Raw genomic sequence first — 20,795 nt, forward strand, 5'->3', positions numbered from 1 at the left:
AAGCTTTGGAAATTTCCATTTTAATAAAAGTAACCTTGGAGGAGCATGAGCAATAACCTGTCTGTTCTTTGGCACTGACAGTTCAGTTGTCCTGAAAAATGAGATTTTGCTAGCCCAGCACTGCGCTCTTGTTATCATCCCCAGCTTACATCAGCGTGCTTTATTAGGAGACAGCAGAAATAATTCTTCAGACATTAAGCAACGTCTCGCTTCTGCTTTTATCAGGCTGGCCGTGTGTGATTACATCAGATCCAGAGGTAAGCCAAATAAACTCCTGGATCTCTGGGCTCAGATATTTGGTCTATCTACAAATGCTTTGAAATCTGATTACAGGGTAGAAATTAGGTAGTTCCTGTGCAGCCTTTCCCCCTCCTTCTGCCTCTTTCCAGTTTCCTAGATCTGACCCACATACTCTGTAGTCCTGTGTTATATCAAGGCAGGGGGGATGTGGATCCATCTCCTGCCTGTTCCTGAGCTTAGCTTTTCTCAGCTGTGACTCCAGGCCCTGGTCCCTGCTCCAATGGGATGGATCTTCCCCCAGGGGAGCCATTCATATGAAGGTTGGTCTGTTCCAGCACTCCCATCCCTTCCGAGGTAAAATCAACATTGCACAGCTTTAATCTCCTGTCTTGTAGGGAGCAGCCAGTCCTAATGCCCTGCTTGTACCCTGCTTTTTGCTAACTCAGGTAGGACTTTTCATCTCTGAAGGCATTGACTGGTTCACCAGTTACCACAGCTCTTCTAAATACTCAGTGGATATTTTTTTTCTGCTATTTCCACTTCTATGGGAAATTCTGTGCTGCTGGTGGGCATGGCTGGTGGGCATCCTGGGAGCCTGGAGAAGGACATGATCCCCTCCCACTTTCCTCCAACGAGGGGTGTCTCCCAGCATCACTTGGAGCATACGTGGGGGAAAAGATTTCAATGATTCAGTTGGACCAAGACCATGACCTTTAACTCCTTTCTCCTTCTTCCCGGAGTATAAATTTGCAGCCCAAACCCATGCAGATATACTCCACAGAAGGCAACGATCTGCAGATGTTGGCTGTTCCCAACTTTTGACTCACCTGAGGTACCAGTGACAACTACTTGTGTCCTTGCCAGGTTTCCAGGGAGACTTGTGTCACTCAAAACTTTATATTCTAGTGTCATTCCACCTCACAGTTGGCCAGGTATCTACAGAGCTGTGAATTGTCCCTTGAGCTGCCATGACAGAGAGATGTTTAATATGCAATAGTGATTATTTCCCAACTATTAATGCTCTCGGGGCTTGTACGATTTCCTTTCAATCACTCAGCCTCCTGCTATCTAGGACAGTGCTGTATATAGGAGGTCATGTGGTAGAATGGGACAGGAAGGTGATTTTTCATAAATAAACACTAAGAATCTGTGGCTGCCCCATCTCTGAGAGGGCTTGAGACGGGGTTGGATGGCGCTTGGAGCAACTTGGTCTAATGGAAAGTGCCCCTGCCCACGGCAGGAGTTTGGAATGAAATGATCTTTAAGGTCCCTTCCAACACAACCCATTTTATGATTCTGTGATGGTTCTATGATGTTAAATAGTGTACAACCACCTTAGTGAACAAACCCTTAGGTCTGCCAGGTCAGTGTGTGGCCAGCTTCTCTGCAGTGTCTCTTTACAGAATGATTCTGGGCTCCATCCTGGCCCTTGTCCTTCTCTGCTGGTTCAGAGCCTCAGACTCAGCACAGCCCTGCCTTGGGTACAAGTCTAGGCAGAGATGCAACATCTCCACCTCCCCAGTGTCCCTGCACCAGGGCAGCACTGAGCACACATCACACTGAAATGGCTGGGATTTCACTTAAAGATCACAGAATGTGTCCCCAGGGGAAATTAAAGAAGCAAATTAACAGCAGCATCTTTTATTTTCTTAAAGCACTTAAAAACACCAGATGCATATAATCTTTATTTTTGGCTCTCAAAACTTAGGCTTTCATATTAAATGGCAACTGGCACTTGGAAAACCCATATTTAATGCTCAACAGAGGGAGAAAAGTGTGGGCCAGATGCACTGAGTTTATTTTCTTTAGACCAGCTTGCACAGCTTTGGTGATACCAATTAATACAGATTTCTAGAACTGCACAGAAAACCAACCACCACTGATCTTGCTGTTCAGCTATGTTTGAACAGCAGTGCTTATCACCAAGACAGAGCCAGGATGGGGCTCCCCAGGAAGGGACATTTGCTGGGACACTGCAAGCCAATAGAAGCTGGCTTGATTTGTGTCTGACAGGGTACTTAGGGTTTCGTTTTCCTCAAAAAGTCCCTTGAAAATAAAGTCATAGAATTAGAGAACTACAGAATGGTCTGGGTTCAAAAGCACCTGAAAGACCACCCAGTTCTAAGCTCCTTGCCATGGGTGAGGAAGTCATGACTGTTGATTTGAAAGAGCAAAACTGTTGCTGGTCTCCTCATTCTGCCTGTGTGGATTCAGCATCACTCTTTGAAGCACAGAATCATCGAATATGGTAGGTACTAAACACCATGGCATTGCTGCTCCTGGTGAGAACCTTAGTAAAGGGCTTTGTATCTCATTCCCTCAAACTGGTGAGGAAATGGTGCTGAGAACAGAGAGTGAAAAAATTGCAGTGGGTGTTGCCTTCATGCACAGTCGTCGTTCTGGCTGAACAGTTTTAACTGTTGCTATGAAATCTTCATTTGAGTAAACTCTCAGCTAAATGTCAAACTGCAGCCATTCTCCCTGTAACTGTGCCTTTGAAAGCATCGTTATTAATATTGCTGGTATTATTTTATATAACTTTCGTCATGTGAACAGCTCATTTCTCCTTGAACAGTTCATTTCTCTATCTAAGTCCAGAAGGAAAAGTTCTTCATTTAACTTAAAAAATTTCCTTCTTGCTAAACATGGAGAAACAAAGAATAATTTGAGCACACATAGGGCAAATATTTTATTAGAGCCCTGAACACCAAATCACAATGTGATAGCAGACACGGGTCAATGGTTTTATCCATACTTATGTGCCTTGGGATAAAACTGCTACTAACAGGGCTGCAGAGGGTGCACACACCTTGGAAAATGCTTCCAATTGCTTAAGCTCTGGAAAGTAAGGGATAAGAAGAATACCTGCTGGCAAGAAAACCAGCTAAAAAAGCAAAGTAATCTATAATGGAAGGGTTCTACAGGCAAACTGCAAATGATGTTGCTCATCGCCACATGCTGTGGCACTGAGACAACTATTTCCAATTTGTCAGGAGCTGCATTTTCTATATACCACTGGCACTTCATTTGTCATCTGTACTCTAATTAACACAGGGACAGAGCTCTGTGTCTGGATGTTCCCACGGCAGGGTGCCTGTGCCAGTGTGTCCTGGGAGACAGCTGGTGGGGACCACGAAGAGAGCACCAGTGGACGTGGCAGGGTTGGCGCTGCCCCTCTGCCTCTCCAGGCAGCTGCTGCCACATGAGGTTGTAACTCTGCTCCTTCCTCAGGCAGCAAAACCTCCCCCGTGACGCCGGCCCGGGGGTGGGACGGCTGCAGCCGCTGGGAATGTGGATGGAGGGGAAGGTGGCTGGACAGAAAGGTGGCTGGACTGGGAGGTGGCCGGCTGGGAGCACATCCCAGGAGCTCAGCAGCATCACTCCCACATCCTGAGGGGCACAGACACCCCACGTAAGTACGGCTACCTGGCAGCAAGTGCTGATGGAGCAGATTCCCTGCGAAACGGATCCTGCTTTCGCTGGCGTTCGGCGACACATGTAATCCTGGGCTAATAAACCCAAGCTCCCACTGCAGACAGGTTACAGCTTAGGGTATGCTCACTTTGTTTGCTGGCTTCACGGGGAGGGTTTAAAGGGTTTATGGTGAGTTTATAGCAGGTTTCACTCTGCTCGCACCGGCACAAAGCAGGGACGGAATCAAGTAACCGCAGCATAAACAGTGTCCGCTTTCAAAACTCCTCAATCTTTTTAGAGAGCCACGTTTAAATTTGGATTATCACTGAAGGGAACATGCCTGAGTGAATATTATTACTCAAAGTTTCTATCAGCCTAATTCAGAAAAAATCGTTTCCTTCCGTCTCTTTACTAATTTTTAAAGTTAACTGTCCGCAATTCAAACTGCAAAGAACATAGAATGAAATAAATGGGGCAAATTCCGACAGCCAAAAGTGTAATGAAAGAAATGAGACAAATTCCTTGAACTGCACCTAACATGAAGATGAATCTCCGCTGCTCATTAGAGACTGCTGAGCAGGGGATGTTGGCAAATTAAATCATGGGAAGTAGAGGGAGGCATAGAAAAAAGGGTCGATTATCTAAATCTCCTCTTGTAAACTGCAAAATATTTTTTCGAAATTGAAGGTAGTAAAAATAGATTAGTGGCAAACAGCAAAGCCTCCTTTTGCAGTTAAAATAAAAAGCGAGGAGTCAGGCATAGCAAAGGAATGGGTAAACAAAGAATACACCAGTGTGTTTTCAGGGTGGGGTAGCAGTGAGTAATTATCATCCAAAGCACATGCAGGAGTTTTCTTCCTTACTCTCTCTGGAAAGATTCCTGCTTGGATTCCCCAGTTAATTCAGATGTTGTTGGGGGTTTGAGTGCTGCTCATCTGGGTCAAGGAGGGGTTGTCATTCAGAGGCTGGCAAAGTTTTTAAAGCTACTCATTACCATTGTTATACCAGAGTGTTTTTCATTAGTGCTCTTTACAATGTTCAGTTTTGCTGTTTTTTTGGTTGAAAACATCCTTGCTGCCTGAGAAGGTAGGGAGCAGTGAGTGTGCCAAAGCCAGTCTGCCTTGGAGGCAATATGGGTGGAAAATCAACCTTAGGACCTGCTACAGAGGTCTCTGAGACTGCTCCAAGGAGAGCAATTATCAGGCATTGCTAATTGATTATGAACTATCAGTGGCTCTGGCAGCAGCACACGCTGGAGGAGGTGAATCGTCACCAACCTTTACCATGCTCCTTCCTGCAAGGAACCTTTGGGATTTGAGGAGATGTGGCCCATGGGCTGCAAAACCAAAACATGTCTTGGATGTTACCTTTGTCACAGGTACTGAAGGAAAATGGGCAAAGTCGGGCCGCTGATGTTGTCGTTGGAAAGGGGGTAGGTGAGGGAGCTGGGCTGCTGCTCAGCGTGATGGCTGTCCCTAGAAACAGACCCTTGAAATAGTCCTTCAAGCAGCAGAAAGAGAATAGGATGATGGTCATGAATCAGGTACAGGAGGGGGAAGCAGAGGTGAAATGATTTGCTATAAAGCTGTTTGTTAAAAACAGTGCATACACCTTGCTCAGCACTTACTGTGCCTACCAAAGCAGGATGAGAAGATATGAGACTATTGATAAAGGGAAGGAATCTTGACCAAAGATCCTGTTTTTAAACCTAAAACTAACTCAAACCAGCCTCGAAGTTTGGACCTGGGCCAGGGACATAAAAAGCATGCACAGGGAAGCGAGGTGAAAAGTTCAGAATGAAGAAGACCCTTACTTCATTCCAGAGACCCCTGCCCACGGACCACCAGACGACACTGCACAAGCGCAACGCAGCTGTCAATGACTTTTGGGCTCATTGTAATACGAGGCGAGTCTGGGCGGGGCCGGGTAATGAATATGTATGGTCATATTGGGAAACTTAATGAATATGGAACTTGTAACCCGATATATACCAGGCTGAGTGCAGCTGTCGGCACGCATGACTTTGGAGGAGCTATCCCCCATGCGTCCCAGCGCTGGAATAAACATTACCTACTTTACTACTTATTCCAGTAGCGGAGGCTTTTCAGCGTATCATTTTGTCAGGCAATGTGGATATATCAGGAGGAAATTGTTCCAAGCCCATCTATCTGCTGGTGTACAGGGGAGAAGGAGATGGCACCATTGTGTATGGCATTCTCATAAACAAGTGAGGAAGATGTGGCCTTGATGAGACAGATATTGGGTGGGTGGAAAACTGGTTGCACAGTTAGAAAATCTGTCAGAAGTTCACTGCCAGAAAGGGAGGTAATGGCAAATATGAACCTGAGCCTGTTGCTTGTGTTTCTGCTCATGGTTTGGAGGAGGGACGAGACTGTGTTATTTGATGTGCAGCTGGGAGGGACTTGAGCACAACAGAGGCCAGCACTATAATTCAAAGGCACAAGAGAAGTAGTCTGGAAAAAGCCCAAGGTTTGTATTCCAGGGGTCATGCTGGTGAGTGAAGGCAGCGGGTGCAAGGTCTCAGTGGGGCCAGGGAAGCTGTCCCAGCTGTGCTGAGAGCCAGAAAAATCAGGGGGGTAGGAGGGTTTTGCCCTTGGCTGCTGCACTTCAGCATCAACGGGGTTTGGCTGGAGACAGTCCAAAGGGAGCTGCAAAAATGACGAGAGGGGGCTGGGATGTAACCTCTTCAGGAAAGCCAGAGCGGATGGTAAGAGACACTGAGGAAATGTGGTGCGTCCTTAAACATGGGGCCCATGAGGAGGAAGAGGGTTCCTCTTTCTCCTTGCCAATTAGGACAAGCTGTGTTGAAGTTAAACTGCAGTTTAAGAGAGGATAAAGACATCTTTGTGCACTTTTCAAGGTACAGTCTGACACTTCCCTGGTAACACGCTTTGCCTTCCACGCTCCTGATTCCCTGTAAGCCTGGTTTAGCACAGCATCTATTCCAGTAACTCACGTGGCTTTGGTGAATTAACTACTTAACCCATGGGAATTGTACCATTATCTTCAGAAGAACTAGAAAAATAAAGTGCATTTATAAGGTTTTTATTGTTTTCACCCCACCATCAACATTCCCTTTAAGAACATCAAAAGATTAAAAAAACAGATAGAGACATCTGCCAGCGTCTCTTGAGATGAGTATTGCACTTTCTTCTAATCCAGGCCCAGCCTTTGGAGCCTCTCCATGCCTTCACAAAACAGAGGATTTTTTCTTGTATTTAAGAACCATCTAAAGACCCTTTTACTGTGTTTTAACAGAGACCTGTGTCAGCAGAGTTAAAAAATGCTGGCACTTGCTATGCCCAGATTAAAGATGATATATTACCCTTTGCTGCTTGGACCCCATTTACAGCTTCTGTTACAAGGTTACGTAAGGCTCCACGGCAGTGGCAGGGCTGTCGATAAGGAACAAAGTCCGGGCACAGACTGGATTTTCCCCTCCAGCACTTTTCATTCCTTCTCTAGACTTGAGACAAGAGCTGCAGGGAGCAGCCTGTCCCCTCTTGCAGCCTCTGGACCCCCAGCATGGCATCACCCATGAGGAGTTTGCTCGCTGATCCTGACAGATACCTCCAGTCATTCCGCCTCTTCCTGGAGAGGTCGACCGAGCACCAGTGCATGCAGGAGTTCGTGGAGAGGCAGCTGCCGGGCGTGATAGCGAGGTAACGCCGGGGTGACCGCCCCGGGATGAGGGACAGCCAGGGCCACGGTCCCACGGTGGTGCGGGGCTCGGGGGGCTGCCTGTGAGAGGCAGATTGCTGTTCCCTGCCCCGTCTGTCGGCCTCTGATGGGGCTTGGCTGCAGGTTCCAGTCGCACACACGGCTCTCCGGAGGCTGCCTAGCAAGGAGGAGATTAGGCTGCACTGTTTCCTTGCGCACACACCCAGCTTGCCCTGAATCAGCTCTGAAATGCGCTAACAGCTACTACATTCCAGCACCGAACTTGATAGAAAAGAGTTTTCTAAAAGTAATCTCTTCAGGTAATATTTAGGGTTTCTCTAGGATGGCTGGGTAATGCTCCTGCTTTGCCTGGCAGCATGTGTCCTTTGCTGGGCCCCTCGCTTTGCAAACTGGTTTGGGAGCAGGCAGCCAGCATCAAATCCTGGCTCTGGGGAGGCTCTTCTCAGGGCTCAGGGTTTCATTGCTCTGCCAGACCCTCACTCAGGGATTTTAAGAGCATTACACTTTTCCCTCTCCCTCCCCATTTTGCATAATGCAAAACTTCTGCAAATAATTTTTAAGCTGCTGGTCCAGACTCAGACGGTTCTCTGTTCCTCAGAGCACAGACACGGAGAAGGCGAGTACCTGCTTCTGCTTGTATGCACTCATAATAAAAGCAAAATGCCACCTCTACAAATTGCCAAAGTAATTGGAGATCATGAGTATCCAAAGGGCAGAGTTCTGAATGTGATCCCTCCTGCCCGCTTGCAGGCATGCCTGTGTACACACACATTACATTTGGGTTTTGTCCTGCAAATTTTAGTCTTAGTGGGATCTCCAGTGTCTCACATTATGCATGAAACCCTCTGCACTGGGCAGCTCTCCTAAAATGCATAAATAATGTTTTTCAGTATTGGAAATGGGAAGTCTACAATCAATGTTCTAAGCGTTGGTAGTGGAGCAGGTATGATATGGACTTCAATATTTATGTTTTTACCTTTTTTTTTTTTTTTTTAAAGAATACAGGGTTGAAAATTGCAAAAGGAGTAGAGTGGGAAATGAGTCTTTCTTTGAAAAGTCAGCTCCAGGGGATAGCTGGTGTTAGTTGGTGTGTGACCACATCATCTGAAAACAGCTTGTGCCTCCCCACTCTGATTCTTCTATGTCCTCCACAAAACCCCCTCCTTCTATACCATCACTCCTCAAAGGCAGAGAGAAGCTCGAACTGCTTCTTAGGGTTTCTACACAAAAAAACTCCAAAAACAAGCAAAAACCTCCCAAACAAATCAATGTCTTAGATTCCTCAGAGTATTGCATTTTTGCCTGCATTGCAACTATTCTCACCTGTAACTATTTACTGAGGTGGTAACTCCCATCACTGCTATGTGAGAGCCATGGCTGAGCTCTGCTTTGCCTGGATTTGCTGGCCACCATCAGTGTAGAAGCTCCTCCTGGAGCTACTGTCCCCCAAAACACTGGAGCTGAACATAAGCTCCAGAAGAAATCCAGAAGAAATCAGAAATAATAAGTTTTTCATCCTAAGTTCAGGGAGTGGAAAAACAATACCAGTAAGATCAAGTGGCTTCATTTCATTAAATTCTTGCTTAAGTGCCCCCATAATTAAAACGTGTTTCCTTCTCTGCCCATTAAGTCGCCATACTTAAATTTTATATGAACAGTTAATCTAGTTTAAATGCCGTAGTCATACCATCGCCAAAGGCTAACCTCAGTTTTGTAAGTCTCCCCTCCATGCAGTAATTGTATATAAATGGCGGGCATTAGTTATACAACAGGCAGTGCGACAGAGCAGGAATGTTGCTCTCCAAAGGAAACCATCCTTCTGAAAAAAAAAAAAAAAAAAAAAAAAAGAGGAAGGAAGGAATTTTCTATCAGGAACACTTTCCTTAGTGGGGTACTTCACTCCCTGGCCAGAGGCAGTCCAGCTTGCCATCAATCAGTAATGTGCAGGCAAAGCTCACTTTGTAATGTAGAAATCCCCAGATCACCCAACCCAATCTGCTCACTGGTTTGTTCCCATCACGGGTCCTGTTGAGGTCAGGAGGGAGCCGATTCCGGAATGCCCCCAGCATCTGGGAATCCTGGCTGATGTGCGAGGGCAGTGATGGAGCTGCTGCCCCGACCCCACCCGCCCCTGCCCTTCACAGGGAGGGAGCACGGAAGGAAAGCGTTTCCTCTCTGCTTTTCCACCTCTGGAGACAAGAACCCATTTCCTGCCTTATCCCACCCCATTACACCCGCCCCAACACGGCTCCTGCCTTCGCTGCAGCCGCTGCCTTATCGAGTTCACACTCCAGCGCCCCGCACTCTGCACCTTTAAAAACCATAAAAGTCATCAACGCTGCTATAAAGTACCAACCGGGCTATAAACAATTCCGTTACGTAAAATGTTTAATTAGAAACTTAATGGCGAACATAGTGGTAGCCTTTAAAAGGTAATTGTGTTGGAGAGTTTAAATAATTCGGATAGCCTAATTGCCAAATTGTTGATAATGCAAGCTGCCACAGAGCTGACTGTAAAATGCCTCGGGACACTTGTTTGCATATAAAAGAGATAAGTGAAGTCAGTTAAGGCTGTGGATTAAGTTATGAATCAAAGGGGTGGGTTTTTTTTGTTAAAAACAGTACAAGGATGATTTGGCCGCACAAGTGAGGAAGAGAATATATTAAGCTATCTGCATATGGAAATACAATTTTTTTTTTTTTAATCAGGACCTTCGCAGCCTTTTCAAAGGGCTAAATCATTTTATGGAAAGTTGGTAAAGCAACCCAAAATCAAGCTATTGCAGTAGTTCATTACAAATTCTGTGTTCCCCAATTTTACCATGGTAGGCTGCAGACAACTCGCTTTGCTCTGATTTTTCAACAGAATACAGGGCTTGCAGTGATAGCAAAGCTGCAGCTATTTCTGCTGCCTCAGAAATTCAATTTCCCTCCCTCAAAGAACATGCTTCCAGAGATGCCATGTAAATGTTGGTGCTGCTGGTTGCCTTAAGAAAAAGACGTAAGTCTGAAAGAATGCAACTCTTCCTCACTTTGTGTAATATGTCTTCTGGGCACTATTGAGCAATTTAATGCCCAGTGTTTTCCTTTTGTATCTCAAATATTCTGCATGATGGAGCTAATGCTGAAGTGGTGGGAGTCCAGGGGCTCTGAAAATGATGAGAGTGGGCAGAGGCTGTGCAGGCCCCTCAGCAAGGGCCTATCTGCCCATCACAACTTGCTGGGTGGTTTTCCACTCCATAACTCTGCTGGGTGGCCTTCCATTCAGTACAAAATTTTGTTCATTTGTAAGGAATTTTATAACATGGAGTTTTGTGCAAGTACAAGTAAATCTTCCAGGACAAAGCTCAATATTTGCTTGTAACATGAGCCCTGGATCTGTTATTCAGTGTAGTTACCCTCTGTTTTACTCTTTCTTACCTTAATTTATTGTACTATAATTTTTTCCACCTAAAATCTATCCAAGCACAATAAGCACAAGAGAGGTTGGAGAAAATTGAGCAAGCCAGTGGAATATTGCCCCTGGACCCATGCCTCAGTCAGAAATACCATCCCCCTGAGTTTCCTTTATTGCAGATGGGGTGAGACAGCTGAGAATGATAGAGCTATTTTTAAATTTTGAAATCTTGCATCTACTGTTACATCCATCAATAAAATAATTACAGCTGGCCTGAGCAGTATTTAGAGAGAACTCTTCCTCAACAAAAACATGAAACACAGTCATCCCTGGGGTACTCTGTAAACAGGAGTTAGCTAAACACAAATGGTATGTGCTCTATTCATCATTCTTTTTGGAAAACTCACAGGACACTAAAGACAAACAGATACAGATATTGTCTCTGATTCCAGTGTAAACACATATTCCCTTTGCCTTCCCCCACATGACCTTGTAACCAGTGAGGTATCTGGCTAAAAATGCTCCTACTGACTCCTGAGAAATCCTGCCAAGTTTGCTGGTGACTTGGAACCATCAGAACTGGCACTGTGAGAGTTGTGTGGGATCTCTCCCTCGAGGTTAGACCACATCCAGAAAACATGAGGTCAAGCCACAGGCATGACTGTGTCTGGCTTTCCCTTGGCCCTGATGGTGCCAGTCCGAGAGGAGAAATGAAGAGAGCTGGGACTGATACTTAAATTCTTCTCAAATCCTAGAGCTCAATCTTCAGTGACAGCCTACTGAGAATACAAAGCAGCTGCATGGACCTGTGCAGTGCATCTGTGCATAAATGGCAGAAATCAGTCTGCAAACTGGGCATGTGATGGTGGTGGAGATTACCTTTGCCTGAGCTTTGCTTTCACTTTCTGTTTCGTGTCTCCTCCTTCCTTAGGTGAGATGGATTTGCAGATCCTCTCAAAAATACGAGCCAGATATCCCGAGGCCACCATCAACAATGAAGTAGTAGAGCCGAGTGCTGACCAAATCTCCAAGTACAAAGGTACTTTTACGTTATATAAATTAAATTTACATTACTTATTTTACATGCATTAAAAAGTGTTGAAACGTGGATGACCCCGTGTTCAAATGCCTTCTTGTCAGAACTGTCTCCTAAAAATTAAAAAAATTCACAATTTCATGCTTTTTTGCCATCATTGCTTCTCAACAATGTTCACTCATTAAAATGTTAGTCTCTCTGCAAAGTAATCTGCATGGCAAATGCTTGGCAAGACAGACTTTAAAAGCTAAACAAGGTGGGAAGTGATGGGTGATTGTATGGCAATGAAGTGGAATCCCTGCATTTCAGAAAATTTTTCTACTTTCAACTTGCATTGAATCAGGATCCTTCCTCAGCATCAAAGGGAAAATTTTAGTGTCTCATGGTAATTCTCTCACATCTTAAAAATCGTTTCCAACAAATAACTAAACCTCACAGTGGGGCACCAAACTAGTTACCAGGCTTTGAATTAGAAAACATGGAAAGGAAAGCAGGAGTGATAGGAGAGACTTTTGCCGTGTGCTCTAGGGCTCAGAGATTCCTTCCTTCCCCCAGCCCAAAGGTCTAAGCAGCATTCATGAAGGAAAGCGAAACGTTTTCCGAGGAGGATTGAGTGTTAACGAGGGTGCTTTGATCAAATTGCCCTACAAAGTGAGCATTAAATAGCAATGCACAGTTTGATTATCACTGGGTCAGCACCGACCGGGATTCAGTGATTGTGGTGTTGTGTGGAGGTGACACCAGTCCCGAGCAGAGCACACCTGGCCAGAGAGTGGCTGCTGAATGGAAGTGACAGCGATGAATGAACCTCATCAGCCGACTCTCTTGTTGGAAACGCTCCAAACCATAGTCAATACCAGGCTGTAAAACCACACTATAAATCTCCAGTCTTGGTCCTGCTGAAGTCCTTAAAAATGAAGCATTCCCAGTGTGAATCAGCTTGTGGAAGTCAAAGGGGAAAAAAACCCCACAACAATCCCTTTCTCCCTACGGTGAGCTAGCTCAGAATCACTGGAAGCACCAAAGGCCCTCGGGAAAAACCTAGTTTTTTTATATCTATATAACACAGACCCGATCTTTTAAAAGATGGCTTGTGCAAAATCCCCGGAGCTTTTGCTCCAGGCTGAAATGGGGAAGGATGGGCAGCATGGCATCTTCTCTGTTTATGAGACAGTTTGTGCACTTGAACAAAGAATTTCTGTCCTGTCTGGGCTACGCTGGACTGGATTTGCTATGAATCATCCCAGTGGTCCCACCACCTACCACCAATTAACTGGCAGTCCTATCCTACTGCAGTGAGTTTCTTTCCAGAAGAAAGTTTAAGAAAATATAAAATTGTTGTCCTTATTTTAAGTTTTATGTTAAACTAGAAATGAAATATTCATCTGAATTTCTTTCTTTAAGCTCTCTTATTTGGTAATTAATCATGTCCCCAGTAGCTACCATTAATTAGGTTTCTGAGGCCTAAGATTTTCCGCGGAGAATTAGAAACATTATCCGCACCTCTGAGGATTCAGTAGTTATGTTTTCTGCCTCACCAAATGCTTTCTCCTTGGGAAGGAGAAGCCAAGCTCACAAGAGAAACTTCCTACTGGGATGTGCAGTGCTGACAAACTCATGTTTCTCTTAGGGTGTGGCATGCGATGAACCTTTCCTCAAAGCCTCATGGACAGGCTGTGGATTTCCTCCATTCCTGGTGGAATCCCTTGGTGGCCATGCTTGGAGTGTTGGTGGCCCCACAACTGAGCTGCATCACCACTGCACAACTGCAGGCAGCCCAGTTTTGATGGCACCCATCAGGTACACAACCAGCTTCTGACTGGGAAAAGAATCTAGGGTGAAGCCAGGAGAAAACATAGGAAAACTTCATAATGGCTTCAGATGGATATTTAGGCAGAAACTTACCAAAATCCCATGACCAGTTTGCACTTCCTAGAATCTGGACTTTGAAGGCCCAGCCTGGAAAACAATTCAGTTTTCTTCCCAGCTCCTCCTTGCAGACAGACCAACAATTAAATTGAACCAGATTGCCCCAGATTATTGGTGAGGGGATAGGATCTGCTGTTGAATGATGCCTGAGTTTAGAACAGCAAATTAAATCTGAACTGCCAGTGCTGGGGCCAGTGACTGATAAATGGGAGCTAACAGAGTAACAGTGGCAGCATCTGAAAGGGGTGGCCCATTTCCAGCCACAGAAAAGGAGATAAGCATTGATGGAGCATTTCTCATCTGTGTGACAGAGATGTGTCCTAATCAGAGCCCAAAAGGAGAAACATTGTCGTAAGTGGTGTAAAGGCACTGGTCCCAGCAAATCGTGTTCTGAACATGTGTTCTGTAGCTAAGGCTCAGCCTGCCCTTGGGCCATGGAAGTTTTAAATTGATGCTAACTCCAGGGAAGCACAGGAACTGAATCAGGGCCTGCTTTGTCCTGGAGCAATCCCAAACGCCAGGCAGCAACTCAGTGAGATGAGCTCCATATGCCAGCAGACAGACATTAGTATTCCAGCATCCCTACACTATGAAATTATCTCTCAGTTTTGCTCCCATAAAAACCAAAGAAATGCAGTGATGAACCAGGCCCTCAGTGTAACTTATTCTTTGAATCCACTTCTCCGAAATTCTGCTTTCCTCAGTTGCTGATGTGCACTGTATTGAGGTCTGAAGACACACAATGTGTCACTCCTTGAAGCTCTTTGCTTTAAAACACTGTCATCCCTTTTGCCTGAAGCAGCTGGTCAGAACTGTGGGCTTCTGCAAAATTGTTCCAACACAAAAGCAGCTGAATGTCAAGACATGGGTCCTTGCTTATGGAACAAAGCTCCTTCCCTCTCCCACCATCCCAGTTACACAAATTTAGAAGAAGGCATTTGCTTTCTCTGCCCTTCTCAACCTTTTAATTGTGCTTCTCTTCAAGAAACCTCTGCCTTGCTCCATCCTTGAGCACCTGTTTTTGTTTGGGGAAAATCCTCCACCATAGCCTGGCTTCTGCTCAGCCACGTGGGTTTTGTGTGGCACATAAGTGATGGGGCCATCAGTCCTTCTGTACAACATGAAATGTGCTGCTCATGGCCTGGTAACAGTTCATCCCAGCCAACAGCTTTTAATTCAGCTTGAGCCAGGCATGAGGAAGAACTTACTTTTTCTTTAAATCAGGTAAACACCAGAGGAACCCAAATGAGGGAGCCAAGTGAAAAGCACCAGACTCACTTAAGATTTCATCCTATAAAGCCCTCTACAGCCTTCTCCTCACATATGGGCTCAAGGTTTTAGATATTCCACTGTTGTGTTAAACTGGTACCAAAACTCTCTACCTAAATATGGCTTTTGGATGTATTAAAGCTCTGAGTGTAAAGCAGCCCCATATTTGCAATTGAGATAACTCTGTCCTGCTTTCCCCTCTATTTCAGAGCGTGTGGCTCAGGCATCAAACCTCGAGAACATAAAGTTTACCTGGCACAAGGAGACAGCTTATGAATATGAAAGTCGAGTGAATGCAGAAAAGAAGACTAAAAAGTGGGACTTCATTCACATGATCCAGGTAAGACTCTCTGCAAAGTAAATGTTGTCAAAGACTCGGCTGTTAAAAGTATGCATGAAGTATGTGACCTCATTATCCACTTGTAGGGGAAGAAAGGTGAGTTTACTTCCCAGTAATTTGAAGTGCTTTAGCATAAATGAACTGCAGAAATGAAAAGCAGCTTTGAGCACAGTAGTCCTATTAACCAGGCTGTGGGTGGCAGTCAACTAAGAATACATTTTAGCTAGTGTCTTCAAAAGCTCCTTGTCTTCTCCATGAAATTGCCTTTGTATTTCCAACTTCACTGAAGCCTTCACTGAAGAAGGGCAAATCTCTTTATTTCAGGTTAATGAATGAACATGAGCTGGGTCCTGGGAGTGTCAGAGAGCAGGCACGACATGAGAGCCCTGAGCCTGCAGTGTGAGCCCACTGCCCACACCTTCCTATTGTGCCTCACTGTCCCTGCTTTTCTGCCAGCATTGCCCCCATTTGGTTTCTCTTATGAGTGGTACAAGTAATAATCACCAGGATGACACTGTAATCTATAAGCATGTCTGCTTTTTTCCAGATGCTCTATTATGTGAGAGATATCCCAGCAACTATCCGGTATTTCCACAGCCTCCTGGAAGAGCAGGCGAAGCTCCTCATTATCCTGGTGTCAGGTGAGAGCTGCTCCACTCAGTCAGGGAAGGGCTGTGAGGACCTTTGGGGTTCCTGTGTTTAACACAGGCCACAGAGGTGAACAGACAACCCCTGAAACCTGCACTGTCTGTCTGTATGTGCATGGCTTGTAAAGACCAAGGTTTTATGAGACAAAAAAACCCCTATCATGGGCACAAAGCATCTTTCTCTGCCCTTCCCCATCCTACAGCCTGTCCGGTGACGGATGGCGGCAGAGGCCCCTCAGCAGGAGGGGCTCCATCCCACAGCTCTCCCTCTCAGGTGCCCCTTCAGCCTCAGTTCTTTGCTGGAAAAGGCTTTCCAGGCTGGCCACTGCATTTCTCTCTCCCAGAGCCTTGTGGCATTAAGTAAACAGCTACGGTGGGGCTCGGCTGTGCCATACAGCAGGTGTTGGAGCACATATGGTTCATTTTCTTCACAAACTGCCCATTTCCTTAATATCATCATTTTGGGTACAAAACAGCGTTCTTAGGCTGTTTCAGATCTCATAGAGGTGCTCTGTGGTCAGTCCAGCAGGACAATGCTGGAACAGAGTAAGCAGCAATCTTTTAATACTGTGGGCAAGGTATGCCAGAGATAGTGCAATGGTGAAGTCTAATTTGACTCTAGAAAGCCTTTAATTTGCCTCAAAAGCTATTGAAATTTTAGCTGTGTAAACAGCCACATCTAACAACTCTGAAAGGGATGTTAAGCATTATTTGTTCAGAGGTTTAAGCTTAATTTCCCATTGAATTTGGTCACGTCTGCAAACTGATGAAGTTCCTTTTATTTTGTTCATGAAGGGTCCGCTATGAAGTGACACTTCTGACCTGAATTTATTTAAACTACTTTTTTTCTGAAATGTTTTTAGTTTGAAGTGTTTTCAAGCAGTTCACAACAAGAAATTTGTATTTAAAATTATTTTTAAAAACCTGTTCATGTTCTTTGGCTGAACGAGAATAGATCGTAATATTAGACTATTGTTGATTACCTGCGTATAGTTAATTAAAACCCTTTTCCAGTTGCTTAACCTGTCCCTTTGGATATTCATAAAATGTGAATACAGGAAGGAATATGCACCTATTCAAAATTAAAAGGATTAAAGTGCTGAGTTCATGAGAAGTATTTGAAGTCCTCTCTGGGCCAGATGACTCTGTGTTTTCTGATGGAGCAGAAATTGCCGGGGGCAACAAAAAAGTGGGAGGAGCAGGACTCAGAACAGCAGACAGGAAAGGAAGAGGGAAAAAACCAAGAGGGAAACAAGAGAATAGAGAGGGGAAGGAAGAAGTGCAGTGAAAATGAGCACTGAAACAAAAGGAGTTACTGAAAGAACAAAGCTCATTTCACAAAAGGTAATGTCATCTCCAGCACAAACACATCAGGGTGTGTTGGTTAAAAGCCAGCCTGGGAGCAGGGTTGGTAGGAGAGGGCTGGGGTCAGTCGGTGGAGGCTGCAATCCCTTCTGCTCCCACCCTGCCGGCAGAGCAGGACTTGCAGGGGCTGCGGATCTGTTGACACCGCCTTGCAAACAAAAGCAGTGCCATATGCTGAGCCTTCCGAGAGCCATTATAATAATGCTGCGTTCAGGTAGGGGATAATTGCTCAGCTCAGAGATGGCACTGAGTCACACAACACTGACACCAGCAGATTTCCTGCAATTAGTGCTCTGCGTTCAGTTTCCACCAGGTGAAAGAAAATATTGTAGCCTCTCTTCTAAACACCACTGTTTATTTGACTATAAATAACTGTTTGCAGATAAAGCAATTGCAAAACCACGAGTAACTGGTTTTAGCACCTAGGGAGAATTATAGTTGTAACTTTCAAGAGCTGCTCATTAGGCTCAAAGTTATTTTCATCCTGTCCAGTCATTCTGAGTAATCCTTTTAGAAATGATTTACAGCAGAAATACTGAATCAGAGATCCAGGCTGGGGTAAAATAAAGATGTGAAGACCTACGTGGGGACTTTTCAACTTACCCAGCTGGTTTGCTTTATAAAACCTCTCTTGAAAAGTGTGAACTGCTCTGGCCTCAGCTGGAGGCTCAAGGAGAGGTGCTGGAGCTCCAGGGTAGGTGTCCACCCACTCCTGCAGTCCCCAAACCTGAGGAACAGAAGCAGGGAGGCAGCCAACTCCACCATGCCCCAGGACATGTCCCAGCTCTGGAAAGCTCCCACTTGCAATGACGACAACTGCTGAAAAACCCAGGCAATCAAAGCTGCTTTCAAATAGTGTTTTTCCTTAACTCAGTGTTTTTCTGGTGGTTTATCTCTTAGGAAAGAGTGGCTGGGAAACACTGTGGAAGAAGTATGGGTCTTCCTTCCCTCTGGAAGATCTTTGCTCTTATGTTTCCTCTGCTGATTTGCCAAGGATGCTGGATTCAGCTGGGCTGAAGTACCAGCTCTACGAGCTCCCATCCCGCATGGACATAACGAGCTGCTTTATTGAAGGGGACAAAGATGGGGAGCTGTTGCTGGACTTCCTGACAGAAACACTTGACTTTGCTAAAACTGCCCCCCCTGAACTAAAGCATCAGCTAATGGAAGACTTAAGAAAGCCTGGATGCAGTGAAAACAAAGATGGGAAGGTGTTTTTCAATAACAACCTGGGCGTAATAGTGATTGACCCATGAGTTAACCTCTTCTTCCTGATCCAAGGCAAAAAGTCAGATACAAACTGTTAACAGCTGAAATGTATTTTTTCATCTTTTATTAATAGCTTAATTTACTTCAACACCCATAATAATTTTTGGAATTTGTTAAGAAATCAGTATTAACATCTGTTGTTATGAGTGAGCTTTAATACCTGATTAATTCTACTAATCTATGAATGTGTAACTCACTAGGCAGTAAATTGTGCTTTATTGTACAGATGTTGTGTAATCAGCTATAACTCAGACCATCCACTCAGGCACTGCAGAAACCCAACCATTTCCTAAGGAATAATCCATAACTACATGTGGTACCACCATCTTCATTTAAAAACTCTCTACAGACCAAATAAGCAAATGCAATTTCTTGGTGCAGCTGGCAGGAGTGCAGGCTCAGAATGACCAAACATTGGATGGATCTTTGATGGGATTTCTTGAGCTTGTGACTTCAAGATCTCATACCTGCAGCTGCTGTGAAAGTGGCCTCACACCTGTATGTTCAATGGTTGTCTGCTCCTGCCTCTGCAGGCATCTCCATCTAATGGCACTGCTTCCCCTTTCCTGTAGTTTTACTTTGTGATGATGTATCCACCGAGCAATTTGTGTGCCAGGTCCGTAGTGGCTTTACAAGAGGGAGGCAACGGAACATGGTTGAGGCACAGGGTTGGTAACAAGTGCCCTGGAGAGGTGGATTTCAGTGGTGAGCCCTGATGCAGATTTTTTGCTAGGAATCAGCTGCTGCAGTCACGCAGAGCTTTTTTTGTATTTTTAATTAACCACATAAAGCTTCTGGTCCTAGCCTTCCCCTGGCCTGGCAGGCAGGGCCATAAGTGGCCTGTGAGCTTTGTAACAAGGAAAATGTAAAAATAAACTCTGATACTAAAATGTCTGGTTCCAGTAGCATTTTTTTTTTTTTTTTCATTTTCAATGGCATTATGTCAGATAAATCTATTCACTGTACAGGGTTTTCAGTGAGAAGGGGTTTCACCTCCTCAGCCCCTTCTCCATGTGAGGCTGTTGTGGTTGATGCATTTGTTTTGCTAAATGATTTTATAATTTTCAGAACTGTTTTCTCTCTACAAGGCACAATACATAGTGGGATACAATAGAGTCGCTTGAATGGATTTAATAGCCTGAATACTCAATTTATCCCCTGAGACAGGTGTGATTTCTGCCATTGAAATGATTTGATTCAGTGTTGAAATGGTTTACTTTAGGTAATACTTTAGCTGCAAGGAATTATGTTTTATTTTTGCACACGTATTTCTGATACAATATAGATTATTAATGATTTGAAGTGATTTCAAGAGATCATATTGGGTGTAATAGACGTTTATGTTTATTTTAGGGCAAGTTATTTGAAACACAAACTTCTCCTGGTGCTCAGATATTAATTCTGGTGGATTTTAGAAGGTTTCCATGATAATCCTCTGTTGAACAGAACAAGATCTATTACCACTTTACACAGTTCTGTGCACAGGCTCCTGCACTAGAAGACCTCAGTATATCTGTGAGCTGCTGTGGTCACATGCCAGAGCAGGAAAGAAAGAAAGAAAAATCCCTGATTACAACAGATTGCTGCATGCATTTCTAATTGGAAACAAATTAAAATTGCATTTATTTTCGTGGCTCTTTTGGGCTGTCAGTGACCTTTTCTAAATGGTGCCTGCAAAGTGGGTGACCGCTGAATATTGCCACATCAACTCTGTCAGGGGTGAGATATCTCAGGGAGCCACAGAAATGCCAGAACAAAACAAAAAAACCACTAATCCAGCAACAAAGCTCAGTAATAAAATGCCTTTGCAGATCCTGCTGTTTTATTGTTTATCAGACTTTTTAAAAAACCCCCAACAAAATGAGTAGAAGGGGTTTTAGCAGTTTTGGAGGAGGCTTGTTCTGAAAACGTGGGAGAGAGCAGGAAAGACAAGAAGGACCAGAGCTGATCTGGAGAGAACAGAGGAGGATTTAACCACACACACGTAAAAAAGATAGTGTGAATGCACAAGAGAGCTTCTTCCCCTGTTTTGCTTCTGAGGAGAATGTCATTAAAAACTGGGGGGAAAAATACAGTAAACTCCATTCTGTATCTTGGAGCAGCTTGAGTTAAGGGGCTGGGGGAAAATGAATCAGCAAAGCACCTTAAGGGATAAATGAGTTTTAATTTTAAATTTGTAACACACTC

General features: G+C 44.6%; 1 protein-coding gene across 1 annotated transcript; it reads left to right on the plus strand.

The window, feature by feature from the left end:
* The first annotated feature begins 3,515 nt into the window (after positions 1-3,515).
* On the plus strand, positions 3,516-19,498 carry LOC309575042 (histamine N-methyltransferase-like). Its single transcript, XM_082285198.1, has 7 exons — positions 3,516-3,652; positions 7,141-7,337; positions 8,247-8,299; positions 11,685-11,792; positions 15,197-15,327; positions 15,875-15,968; positions 18,240-19,498. Exons 2-7 carry the CDS (start codon positions 7,201-7,203, stop codon positions 18,593-18,595), a joined length of 879 nt encoding a protein of 292 aa, XP_082141324.1. The 5' UTR covers positions 3,516-3,652; positions 7,141-7,200; the 3' UTR covers positions 18,596-19,498.
* The last annotated feature ends 1,297 nt before the right edge of the window (positions 19,499-20,795 follow it).

This window comes from Coloeus monedula (genome assembly GCF_965178545.1).
Source record: "Coloeus monedula genome assembly, chromosome: 7".
Lineage (NCBI taxonomy): Eukaryota > Metazoa > Chordata > Aves > Passeriformes > Corvidae > Coloeus > Coloeus monedula.